Here is a 12,539-nt window from a genome sequence, read left to right as displayed (position 1 = left end):
ATGATATGCTGCTATTATAATGAACAGGAAAGAAAATGGGGTTTAATGCAATGGTTATCACTCCTTTAATCCAGAGATCATGAGGGATAATGTGACAATGCCTCAGTTCAGTAGGCAGATGTGAACATTTAGTTATTTTTCTGCCCTTCATGTAGGATTATTAGCACCTGTAATACAGAGTCCATCCATCTCAGAGAGAGTAGAAAGATCAACCATTAACAGCACAGCCAGTGACCCAGATCCGTGCATGTTTATTCCTAATCTATAAAACCAGAAGAAGAATTCCCTACATTTACATACTGGTATCTCTAATAACGCAAGTTATCTTTTTGTTTTAAAGGTGCTACTATCATAGGCTCTTTAATGAACATTTATATATATATATATATATATATATATATATATATATATATATATATATATAGATATATATAATATATATAATACTGACAATCAATACATATAAAACTGAAAAGTCAAAAACAAAAAAACAAAACAAAACAAACACATAAGAAATGTTGGTTTTCAAGTAGACCAGCTAAATAAAAATGTAAGAGTACAGACTGGCAGACGGTGACTCTCAAAGACACACTTTAACCCTGGCCCTTGCACCTGCTGAAGTGCTTTTAACTCTGCAATTCTGCAGCAGCACCTTGAATCCTAAAGAGAATCCTGCATTTTATATACAGCAAGGACTTTGAACACACGGACCACTTGTGATGCTTTAAACCTGCTCTTCCATTCCAGTCCAGTCCAGTTCATGTTCCAAACATGTTGTCAACCCTGGAACTTAATTGTTTTGTTTAACCTGCAGAAAGAGGCTGAATTAAACTTGGTAAAACCAGCTGCTGAACTGGAATGGGACTGAAAGAAACACCACTGCTTAAAATGTTACCCTTATTTGAAATTGGATCAAGAACAAAAAACTCCTTCTTGGTCATTGCCGCTCTACAAAGCACACAATGATGAGTTTTATAAAATATTCTGGACATTGTTATCTAAATAGTAGCATGCCTGTAAAAGCGTAGAATCGCAATTCTATCGGGGCACTATTGCATCACACTGTGTGTATACAGCCTTTCAGCACAAGCTATGGTGTCCTGACATTATAGGCACCACACTGTGCCTATAAATACCACACCTTTTCAGGTCTCAGATAGTTCTGTTTTAATGTAAAACACCTATTTCCAAGCCCCTAGTATGGTCACTATAGTTGAACTTTCAGCAAGTTTTCTTTATATGAATCATAAACACATTGGCATGACCTGTTTTACTAGTTATAGGGGGAAGAGTGTAACAAACCTGGAAAGGGGTCTGGAGGGGTGCTGGGTGTCGGGTATGTCTTCCTGTTGTAGCCTCCTCGTTTAGAGAAAAGCAGATGGATATGATTTAGCCAACATTAAGCAGTCTAGTAACAAACGGTTCCATAAAACCAATAACCATTAAAATCAATAACCCTAATGATGTGCTCCTGTGTCTCTGAGCGGCGTAGTTTATTCAATTGATTTAAACAGGCACAGTAGAGAGCCCCCCACACCACAAACACCTTTGCAAAATAAAGTTCATGGAAAAAAACAAAAAGGCTTTGATGAAATCCATTTCAGCCTTTTTGACTTCTGGACTCCCTCCTTCAGAAGTTCTAAGTGCTAACTGGTGAAAGTGTGGATAATCAATACCTCCCTTGTTTAGATCAATCAAATAGCACTGTATGTTTTTGTTAAGATTTTTAAGAATAGTAACTACTACTTGAGGGCTTGTGCCTGCTACCATTGCTGCTTCATGCTGTAAACATTCAAGTGGCTCTTCTCTTAAACCATTAAGTTGCTTAAGGTCTTATTTTATTGTTCATTTCTATAAGGCTCTGCATTCACTGTGTTCTACCTCTATGTCAGACTGTGCTCGTAATAGACCTGGGCTGAGAGTCTCCACAGAGATACTCTGACCATCAGTCCTTTTCACCTTCAGTTGTGTCGTTAATTTTTTCTTTGGCATAGCCTTGTGGTTGAGGATTGCTCTTCTGGATTCCACTGTGTCTTTGCCAGATTCTCTGGGTTTAAATCTGCTGTTCAGCATCACTGGCGTTTGAGGAGAACTTGTTTTAGTGTAAAATATAGATATATTAATATCTTTATATTTTTAATATATATGTGTGTTTTTAGTGATATTACTTGGATGTGTAGTAATTGTTATATTGTTTATTATTGAGTATGGTTTGCTTAGGTCTCTCTTTATATTAGTGCTGCACTATTGAGATGTACCTGTGCTGGTGCTGTGGGAACAAAGTGAATAAACTAAACTAAAGATTGTCTCATTCATACAGACAGTACGTATACAGTATTTTAGATGATTTGTAATGCTATAGTACTTAATATTTATATCATTCCAGTTTATGTATTTGTTGTATCATAGTGGGGACTGCAAATTCTTATCTAACCCTACTGAATGGCTTCTCCATGTTCCACATCACTCGGATATTACCTCACTGGAAAAACAACAGAAACAGTACCTTTTCCATTCAGTAGAAACTATTAAATGACTTGGTGCCTAAATTATAAATAGTATACAGTGCTCTGCTTTATCACTATTGTAGTTAAGAGTTAACGTTAATGGACTGAGCTCTGTCCCGTCTCGTAACAAAAATGTAATGGAATGACCATACTGAATTCTACCCTTTTCTGTATTATCTTATAACAAGGGAGCAGTTTTAGGATGGCTAGTACAGTATTTGTCAACAGCACATGCCATTTTCACATGTCATTATTTCTTTGCCTTCCTGAGCTTTCCCATACATACATCTGATCATCTTATATACATACCTGTATCATCACCTACACTTCAGTTTTTAAAATTCCCTGAACTTTGTGCTTCACAACATTCCTCAGTCTTTCATCGCTTCTATTCTTTCACTCCCCCCTTATAACTCTTGTCACTGAAAACACTTTACAAAATAGAAACCTACAATGTCAGCATCAAAACCTGGTCAAACCATTAAAATTGTTCCCTTGTTACACATTTGAATTTGAACTTTTTCATTTTAACAGTAAATCAACAAAGGGAATTTAAAACCTCTGGTCTACTATCTACAGGGCATATGTTCATACTGCATATAACCGTGGGTTCATAGAGTGTGTGGATATGAACAAGTGCTTTGTGGTCTACAGTGGAGAAACATTTCTTAGTGTATCTAGTGGAATAAGATGGGAGCTCCATAACAGTTGTTAGAATGAAACCCCCCCTGTTGAGCTCAATGTTTCAGTTCTCCAATTAAAGCATCTCATCTGTGAAACTATGCCCATGCACCAAGACATAGCATGAGCCTCTTCTTTACGTTGTACAGCCCATCCCCCTTCTTGGCAGTGTCACTGTGATGGGAACAAGGCTGGTCTACCACTGTTCCACAAGGCAAAGGTTTTTGTTACCCAACATATCCCATCAAGTCCAGAGAGCTGTCAGAGTCAGCTTGTTTTGTCATTACCACGGGCCCTTTCCTTATTCCCCAATGGCAGTAAATCAGCTATCCTATAAATACAAATGCAAATACAGTTATTTCCTGTACAGTGCAGTAAAGTAAAATTAACTTCTGTATATATAAGCCTTATTTATTGTCTCTGGAATTCAGAGTTGTGTGCGAGAGCTGGTTATGATTATTGTCACTATTATTAATGTTATTATCTTCTTGACAAACTAAATAGATAATTGTTTAAATGTTACAACTGATAGCGCCGCTCACCTCCGAGGGTTCCTGTCTCTCCTCTTCCTGCATGTCCATTCCGTTCTGCTCCGCTATGCTGACCGTGACGTCTTTCTTCTTCGTCTGGGGCTTGGCCTGCGGTGCGGCGTTTTCCCACTGTGCAAATCCCTTGCTCTTGGAACTCTTGCCGTGGAGCTTGTACCTCATCTTGGGGAAGGTGTGCGAGCCGCTGTCACCACCGACCCCCCAGCCTTGCTCGTGCCACATCGTCTCCGTCTGCGTGGCCTGGCTGGTCGTGGCTCTCTGGAGCCGCACTGAGATTTTCCGAGCCGAGCCCGTCATCAGAGTGATTGACCGCCCGTCCAGGTCCTGCCTCTTGCCCGCTACGGCAGGGAACTTAAACACCTCGTCTTGAACTGTGGAGGTGATAAAAAGACCTCTGAAAATATCCATTATTTACTTTCCTAACCTTATCCCAAACGCCACTAATACTGAAAATATACTGGAGTGGTCTTCAGTTGGATAACAAACTATGGGTAAATCAATGATTCAATAAAAAGCCCACAGTGAGCTATTGAAGCCCATAGCACATCACTTGCATCACCAAGTGTTATCAAGTTGAATGGATGAGCTCAAGCCTCAAACGCACAGCTTTATAGTTGCTCATACTACATAACCATGTTAGATGTACAGATGAGCTTTAACAGAGCGCCCTTTGGGCAATTTTTTATTGCATTATTGTGTTGACTATAAGGCTTGTTCTTTGCCAGCACCAATATTCAGCACTGTACACTGGCTAAAGCATGTGCTGATATAACCCAAGCCAAGCAACCTTATGCTAATGCTGTAGTTGTAATATATATCCAGTTTGAACTTGCATGAACTTGAGGCTTTCTGCACATTATTAAGTCTGTGATAACTATTAGAGAAATAGGTCTGGAGCAACATGGCACACAGGGTTTATTTTTAATTCTCTCCCAAAACAAAAAACACACTACATCCCCAAAACAGTTTAACTTAAGACTTAATTTAGAAGCCTTTTCTTACCAGCACACGGTGGCAGGGAGGGACTGCTGGGCAAGGAGCCGTGGCTGCAGGAGGAAGGGGATGTGCTCCCCAGGGAAGTGCCTCTGGACAGCTTTCTGCAGGCCAGCACAAGCAGCTCCTTGCATTGCTTATGGCAGTTCACACCACAGTCTGCAATAAAGAGTACTGAACCAGTTACAGGGGAATCAGGGCAACAACAAGCCACCATTAAAGACCGACAGCCTGAAGAGCAAACATTGCTCAAGTTACGGACGTCAGTAATAGCATACAGTGCATTAAAGCTGCATTGTGCTGCTGTAGGGCTATGGTTTTATGCTCACATTAATTACATAGTGATTAAGCTTTATTTACTGGGTGATAAAATATTTAAAAATGGTTTAAGAGGCTGTTGTGTATGTGGATCACAAGACTTTGTTTTTCCATCTAGTGCTTGTACATGTATTCTGCTGTCACTCAGTACAATAGCCTGAACTTATCGTTCCTGTAGCTTCCTCCTATTTTTTATATAAGAACACATTTGTCTTTCCCTCCCACAGTGCTTTCTGTTTTCTGTGAATTGCCACAATAGTTGAAACAGACCTATTTCCTGTCATTCCATGAGATCAAAAACATGTTTAGCAAGATCTCACACAGCGAACATGGCGACCTCATATGGGGATTAATAAAAAATATATATATTTTCTAGTTTTTATATGGAGACATATGGTAGATGCAAATGCATGATAGCCTCACAGTAGGATGTCATTTTTTACAATGGAAATAAAAATATGAATTTTCTATGAAAAATATATTTATTATGTGTCCAAAACTACTTTTTTTCAGCTATTTCAAAATGTTTTTAAGGATTAAAATATTAAAGGAAACACGAATACAGAATAAAGTTAGAGAAATGTGGATAACAAGCATTTCAGCACCCAGAAGTATAAACTTTCAAGAAAGACTTCTTGTTGAAATGTCGGTCATAGAGCTGTATCTGTTTCTTTTAGTATTTCATGTTTCAATGGACTCTCTCATTTGGTAATTGATTGAGTTTTACTTCATATCATCTACATGTTCCTAATATTTCATTTCTTACTGTTTAATATCCTGTTATGTATGTTCCATTGTTCCTCTCTGTTTTCATCCCTGCTTAGATCATTGATATATTTGAAGGTGCAGTGTGTAAAAGTGTTCTCCTCACTAGTTATGTACTGTGGTACATTAAAAAAGTCTGCTATTGTTAAATAAGTTAAAAGGTTATATACCTTTTGGTTATGAGGCACGTGCAGTGTGACCCTCACTACTACTTTGCTGTAAAGATTAATATTCATTAGAAATGTACCACGGGCAGTAACTTTGTTGGTCAGAAAAGTGTGGAAAAGTGACAGTAGACATTTGTATGCTGAGAACTGAAATGAGGCACAGCTGTTCATAATGTGTTAAAACATCTTTTAATTCTAATAAATAAAACTCTTTATTCTGAACCCTTGCATTCTGTGGATACAGCATATCCTGTGGTGCCTTGCCCTCGCACAGTTTGGTGTACTTTGTGTTCCTAAAACACAGGGTTCACTTTAAGGGGGTGCTTACCTTTGCACTTGTATCCTTGTTTGATTATGCCCCAGAGCTGCAAAGGATAAAAAAAGACAAAAGAATGTCAGAGAGTGTGGTAAGGAAAGCCGGAAGGAAATGGATTTCATGGAGAGGGAAGCAGTGATGGCTGTTGCTGCTGCACAAACAGGACGTAGCTGCTCGCAAACACCCTTCCTGTCCGCTACACACAAGCCAGTGAGCTGCCAGTAACAGACCCAGCAACACGCTCCCTCTGCATTCCTGCAACCTGGGAGGGGTGCAGTGGGGCGACAACGCACAGCAGGGCTCCAAAGGTTTCATTTTGTTATCAGTTATCAGTACCCTCCCCAGAATAACCATGCATCAACACAGTACAGTAGCTCTGTATTACAGAATATTGCCTGCATGCACAACAATGTATTTTCTTAATAGGATCCAATGAATTTTATGTATAAAACAGATTTCCACAAAGGCCTCTTCTCCAAGTTTATACATGCACAAAATCTTAATAGGGGATTTTTCTTGCCATTAATCTGCATAAAAATATGTCCCAGAGATCCTGACATAGGTGAACCCCATTTATCATGCTATAACATTATCGACCAGTTTCACAGACAATGATTAGCTCTAATCTCGGATTACTTTATCTAAATAAACATGGCGTAGTCCAAGATTAGTGCTAATCGGGGCCTGTGAAACTAGCCTTATAAATTAACTTCTTGTGTTACAAGGAATAGAGTCCCACCAGAGCCTCATACTTGTATTCCAAGCTACACATAGGATACTACTGTACGTGGGGGTCAGGTGGAGTCAGATTATTGTGATGCTAATGAAAGATAAGAAAATGTACTTAAAGTCTTGGGTCCTTACAAATCAAAATCACCTTGCAGATTACTTTTTGTTACTGCAGTTGTTGCACATGTGAGGAAATAACCATAAGTTCTGTGTTTTCTTTTTGCCGGACCACATTGAATGTGATTTTTTTTTTTTTTAAGCTTTACATCAATTAAGCTTTGTTCTCTTGGATTCATGTGCCACTAGAACCCCTCAATGGAATTACAACCTTACTATGTGCAGCTATGGCCAACATTTTGCATCACCTAGAATTTTAGGATTAATACATAATTAAAATTAAAAAAAAAAAACTATTATGAACATAATTTAGATTGTTTATTTAACATCATGTAATCAAAAGTAAAATCACCTCAAAAATTATGGTGTACAAAGATGAACGTTCTGTTTGTGTCTGCATGTAATAACATTGTCATACACAACCTAAAAACAAACAAACAGTTTATTACAACAAAAGCAGTACGTACAAATCCTGAACATTGCTCACAGAATGTGGGCTTGAGATACGTCATCTCCTGAAAGTTGTGGATAAAGCCAGGTCCCATTTTATACTGCAGTGGGGAGTTGCCTCTCACGAAGAAGGCCATCATTTCATCTTTACTAATTAGACCATCCCTGTCAAAACAGAGACGTGTGGACATTACTGAACACTCGAAACATCCCTGTCACAACAGAGAGACGTGTGGACATTACTGAACACTCAAATCATCCCTGTCACACCAGAGAGACGTGTGGACATTACTGAACACTCAAAACATCTCTGTCACACCAGAGAGATGTGTGGACATTACTGAACACTTGAAACATCCCTGAAAGACTTAATCCCATCACTCCTTCCTGTGACTAGTGTAAATAGGTGTGCATGGCTAACACTGGCAGCCAGGACAGCCTGTAATTCTTTCCGAGAAAATTGTGGAAAGAAATCTTCAGTGTAGGCAAAGAATTGCCTACACTAGAGTCATCACTGTGTGCAGTCTTTGATACAAAAGATAGCTTGCTATCAGTCTGTAACCTGTGACTGAGACTGACTTGCAGCAGGGACATGCAGGTGTTACCTATTACAGAATACATGTCAGGGATGTCATTTGCAGTACACATTATTATTATTATTATTATTATGGTCTAATGTTGAATGATCTTACTTGTATGTGCCTTTGTTTTTGGTTCCAACAACTCTTATGCAGCCTGGGGACATGTCTCAGAATTAAACCCTGGCAATTAAAATGACTAAACAGGCTAATCTGAAAGTGCCTTAGGAAAGATGGATGACACACAAAGTTTGTCTTCTCGTATTTTCAACACCATGTCTTTAAACCTAATATTGTTTTAACAGCGATTATTGTAATAATGTTGGGAAGAGTTAAGACTCACTGGTCCTTGTCCAAGACACAGAATGAATCTAAGAAAGGAAAGTTGGCAGCGATGCTTTCAAAATCCTCTTGGGAGATGAAGCCATCATGGTCGTGGTCATAGTTCCTAAACACAGACTAAAAAAAAAAGAATATATATATATATATATATATATATATATATATATATATATATATATATATTCTATAAATATATATTATATATATATATATATATATTCATATCATTACACAGTATTTCCATTAAATTAACATATTTTCAAGAAGAGCGTATTACCAAAGAGCTGAAATACGATGGATAACGGTTTTGTCCATTGTGAAATTATTTATTCTATATTACAAATATAATACAATTTCAACAACGAGATTTAAATTTAAAATGGTTACTTTTGTTAATCAATCTACCTCCTTTGCATTTCTTTTTTCTTATAGAATGAATACCACTTTTCACTTAATTAATTGATGGTTCATAAGTTAATGAGTAAGGACCTTCTTTAGCACTAGTTATTTAGAGCATCATGATCTGGGGGTACACGGAGGCTGTTTGCTTATCTTTCCATCTCACCTCTCTGTCTGTTTGTCACACTTACAATTTTACAAACATCTAACAGAAACACTGTCCCTGGTCATGAAGAAACTTCTGAAGGACATGCTTTAGTACAACTTATGAAATGTATCAGAATCAGGGGCATATGGGGGAGCCCTGTCTGTCTGTATGTCACACAAATTATGAACTTCTTATGCAATTTTGAAGTCAATTTGTATATTCTTTAGTTACAGGGGTATATGGAGATAGCTGTCTGTCTTCCTGTATCAGACTTACCGTACATTTCTACATGTGCGTAGGTGTGGCTGTAGGTCATGACAATCTACTTTTGTCATGTTCCTGATAGCTCTAATTTTGTCGGGGAAATCACAATACAATGGAGAGAATCAGCGGAGCGCGTTTAATTGGCACTCACTATACAACATACATACCTTAATGGGACTTTAATATAAACTGGAAACAATAGCATACATACTTACATCCACTACTTTTCGAATGTGTTTGTTGATGATGGTGGGGTCTTGCTTGGGAGCCACTCTAGATGCCCAGTCCAGCGGAACCACTGGTTTGTTGGGGGTTGTTGGAGAGGTAGGCTGTTGAACATGATGACAGGAGATTTGTGGCAAGCATTACTCTTTTGTTCAAAACTTCTTGAAAGGGTTCTTTAAACCCTTTTATAGCTGATCTTCCTGAGTAGTTTACCCTAAAATGTAATACTCAAAACAAAATATAGAGCTTGTTTCCTGTATTTTAAAACATGTTTCCATGCAATCTCTGCCATTGTCTTTATATTTCTCCATCTGATATAAGTAGAGTCATTTCAAATTCCCTTTGTTTGTACTATACCCAAAAGCCAAACTGTCACGTAAGTGTCTGATGTACTGTAAACTAGGCCAAAACGTTCCCTCGACACCATGCACAGTAAGCAGAATGCACGTGTGGAGACAAATAGAACTCACCTGGGATTTGGCATTGCGGGGCTCACGAAGCAAGGAAAGTTCATAAATCTCGTCTTCAGTATAATACAGATCTAAAGAAAGCTAAGAAGATTAAATGCTCTGTAGAATCACTCTGCATAAATGCAAAAAGGCAGGTTTAGAAATACGTGCTTATCTGAAAGAATGGGCAGGGAGACCTTTAAGCAAAATACTGGGGTTTTTAATATGGAATTGATAATAAGAAATGAAGAGTTTTCTTATAGATCCACATTGATTAGTGCTTGTAACATCAGGGATGTTATAAGCCTCCAATTGCATAGCAGTTTCACCCATTCCACAATGTATATGTAACAAGCTCAGTGAGTCTTATTAAATTCATAGTAAAACCAGAAATTTATCAGACTGCTGTGCAATGGGGGTCTTATTTCCCTCCCTGAATGTCTAATTGTAACTTATTAAGTTTCCAATCTGTGCTATACCTCGCAAAGCAACTTCTCATACCCTATAAACACATTCTTAAAATGTTATTTAAAAAAATGTGACAGAAGGCGATATAGGGCTTCTCTTCAAATAAACATCCTCAGCTCCTGCTTTCCTTTTCATTGGTCTCTTGTAATTTCAAAATTATGAATAAGGTTTGTTTGAGGATGTAGAGGGCTGTTACTGCCTCCTATACCCCAATTCCCCAAAGAGCTTATTCTCAAACTTTATTCTCAGTATAAAAATGGCAAAAGAGCAGTGAAAGGGGTTATAGCCACGATATTTTATGAGAACATTTATTCTATATACTTTTCTGCAGCTAGTAGGAATCAAACACTCTTCCCCACCTGCTTAAGCTTTTTTTTCAAGAGCAATCATGCATTATCTATGTTCCATTGCCACGCAAGCAAAAAATGACATGACAAGGTATATAAGTAGGCAATGACTTAGAGCAGGGCTTCCCAACCCTGGTCCTGGGGACCCTCTGTGTCTTCTGTTTTACATTCTAATTGAGCTCTCAATTACTTAACTAGACTCTTAATTGAACTAATAATTAGCTTAATTAGACCTTTTAAAGTCTTCTCAGCGCCTACAAAGTTGCAGAGTTCAAGTTACTTATACAATGTTATAGCTAACTTGAAATATGCAACTGTTTAAGAGCTAAAAACAAGTAAAAAGGTCTAATTAAGCAAACTATTAGTTCAATTAAGGGTTTAGTTAAGTGATTGTGACACGTGGGGTCCGCAGGACCAGGGTTGGGAAGCCCTGACTTAGAGTGTATGAGGAGATAGCAGTCTTCTGAGCAGATAAAAGAGACGTTCCCCTTAATCATTTGGAACACAATGCTCCCTGCTGTGTGACCATTCCCACCTGTAAGATTCTACACACATTCTTGTTCTGGAGCATTAGATCTCTGAACAAACTTACTGTCAGCAGGTAGATCAAGTCCATGTTGGGCTCCACTTGCGCATTAGTGCTCTGCAGCGACACCAGCTCGTTAAACGTGACGTAGAGCTGCTGCATTTTCACAATGTTTACTTTGTGCTCATCGATCCAGTCGGGGAAGACCACATGCATGGCTATCAAGTCTTTCAAGTGAACACCCAGAATGGGAATCTTAAATCCTTCACAGTCTGCAAAGGCCTTGCGGTAGGTGCAATAGTTCCCATTGGAGGTGACCAGCTCTGTCATTTCATTCCACGTCTGCGAAAGAACAAAGAAACATGGAGAACAAATACGATTTATTACACACTGTGAAACCTGAATAAACTGTGGCTGCTGGAGACAAGGGGCTGTTTACTCAGGGTGCCTCATTGAAAAATGCATCTGTTATCACAGCAAGACCAGCTGCTACTTTAAACAAAGTTAGGCGCCCCTGAACAGAAGGTATGTTTAAAACTAAATGATGTTCCTTAAATCAAGCTCCTCACTGCTTGGCAACGTAATTTGGATCAGTGAACAATTTGAAACCCCAGTCTGGGTTTGTACTGTTAAATATAAAAAAGTTTTTCAAGGCAAGACCTCTCAGCACTTGCTGTATAAAAATGCAAGGGTTTTTTTTTGTTTTGTTTTTTTTACATCTAACCGCTTGTCTTTAGTAACTACATTTTATTATGATTTCATTCAGTGTTTTCCAGTGATGTCTGTATGGTACCATTTTAATCTTTTGCTACTTTGTTTTTAACTTCTTCTGAATTGCATTAAAAGGTGCTGTACATTTCCTATCCTGTTGATGCTGCTGTTGCAGTGCTATAAATAGAAGGCACACAGCAAGGGTGTACCTCTGTGACTGTTCTCAATGTAGCTGGCCAGAGCTGCTATTTTCCTCTTTGCATGTATTTAACCAGTTTGACGCACGTCTTCAGAAACATGTGGTCGACAGAAACAGGTGTCCTAATGAGACAGGTGTTGTTTAATTCAGGATTTACCTGGTCACTGTTTCCTACCTTTGTAACTTCAGGTGAGAGGTGCAAGTGGGTCTCTTTTAGGCGAGAGATGGAACTGTGGCTCAGCCCACCCACCACTGCCATCAAGGTGTTGAAATTCTGGAGCTGAAGCAGCTT

General features: G+C 38.5%; 1 protein-coding gene across 1 annotated transcript in view; it reads right to left on the bottom strand.

Annotated features, from left to right (window-relative positions):
• Positions 1-497: 497 nt before the first annotated feature.
• LOC121315677 (ras guanyl-releasing protein 3-like) overlaps positions 498-12,539 on the bottom strand; it is a 38,674-nt gene continuing 26,632 nt past the window's right edge. Inside the window, exons 8-17 of the mRNA XM_041249983.1 lie at positions 12,423-12,539; positions 11,404-11,679; positions 10,018-10,098; positions 9,538-9,651; positions 8,513-8,628; positions 7,609-7,756; positions 6,308-6,344; positions 4,739-4,888; positions 3,731-4,107; positions 498-3,519 (exon numbers count right to left, since the gene is read on the bottom strand). Of these exons, the coding sequence (XP_041105917.1) occupies positions 3,511-3,519; positions 3,731-4,107; positions 4,739-4,888; positions 6,308-6,344; positions 7,609-7,756; positions 8,513-8,628; positions 9,538-9,651; positions 10,018-10,098; positions 11,404-11,679; positions 12,423-12,539 (1,425 nt within the window). The 3' untranslated portion in view covers positions 498-3,510. The remainder of the gene's footprint in view (positions 3,520-3,730; positions 4,108-4,738; positions 4,889-6,307; positions 6,345-7,608; positions 7,757-8,512; positions 8,629-9,537; positions 9,652-10,017; positions 10,099-11,403; positions 11,680-12,422) is intronic.

Source organism: Polyodon spathula, chromosome 5 (genome assembly GCF_017654505.1).
Source record: "Polyodon spathula isolate WHYD16114869_AA chromosome 5, ASM1765450v1, whole genome shotgun sequence".
In the NCBI taxonomy this organism is placed as follows: domain Eukaryota; kingdom Metazoa; phylum Chordata; class Actinopteri; order Acipenseriformes; family Polyodontidae; genus Polyodon; species Polyodon spathula.
Note: the sequence above shows the minus strand (reverse complement) of the source record. Positions and strands in the feature narration are given on the sequence as shown.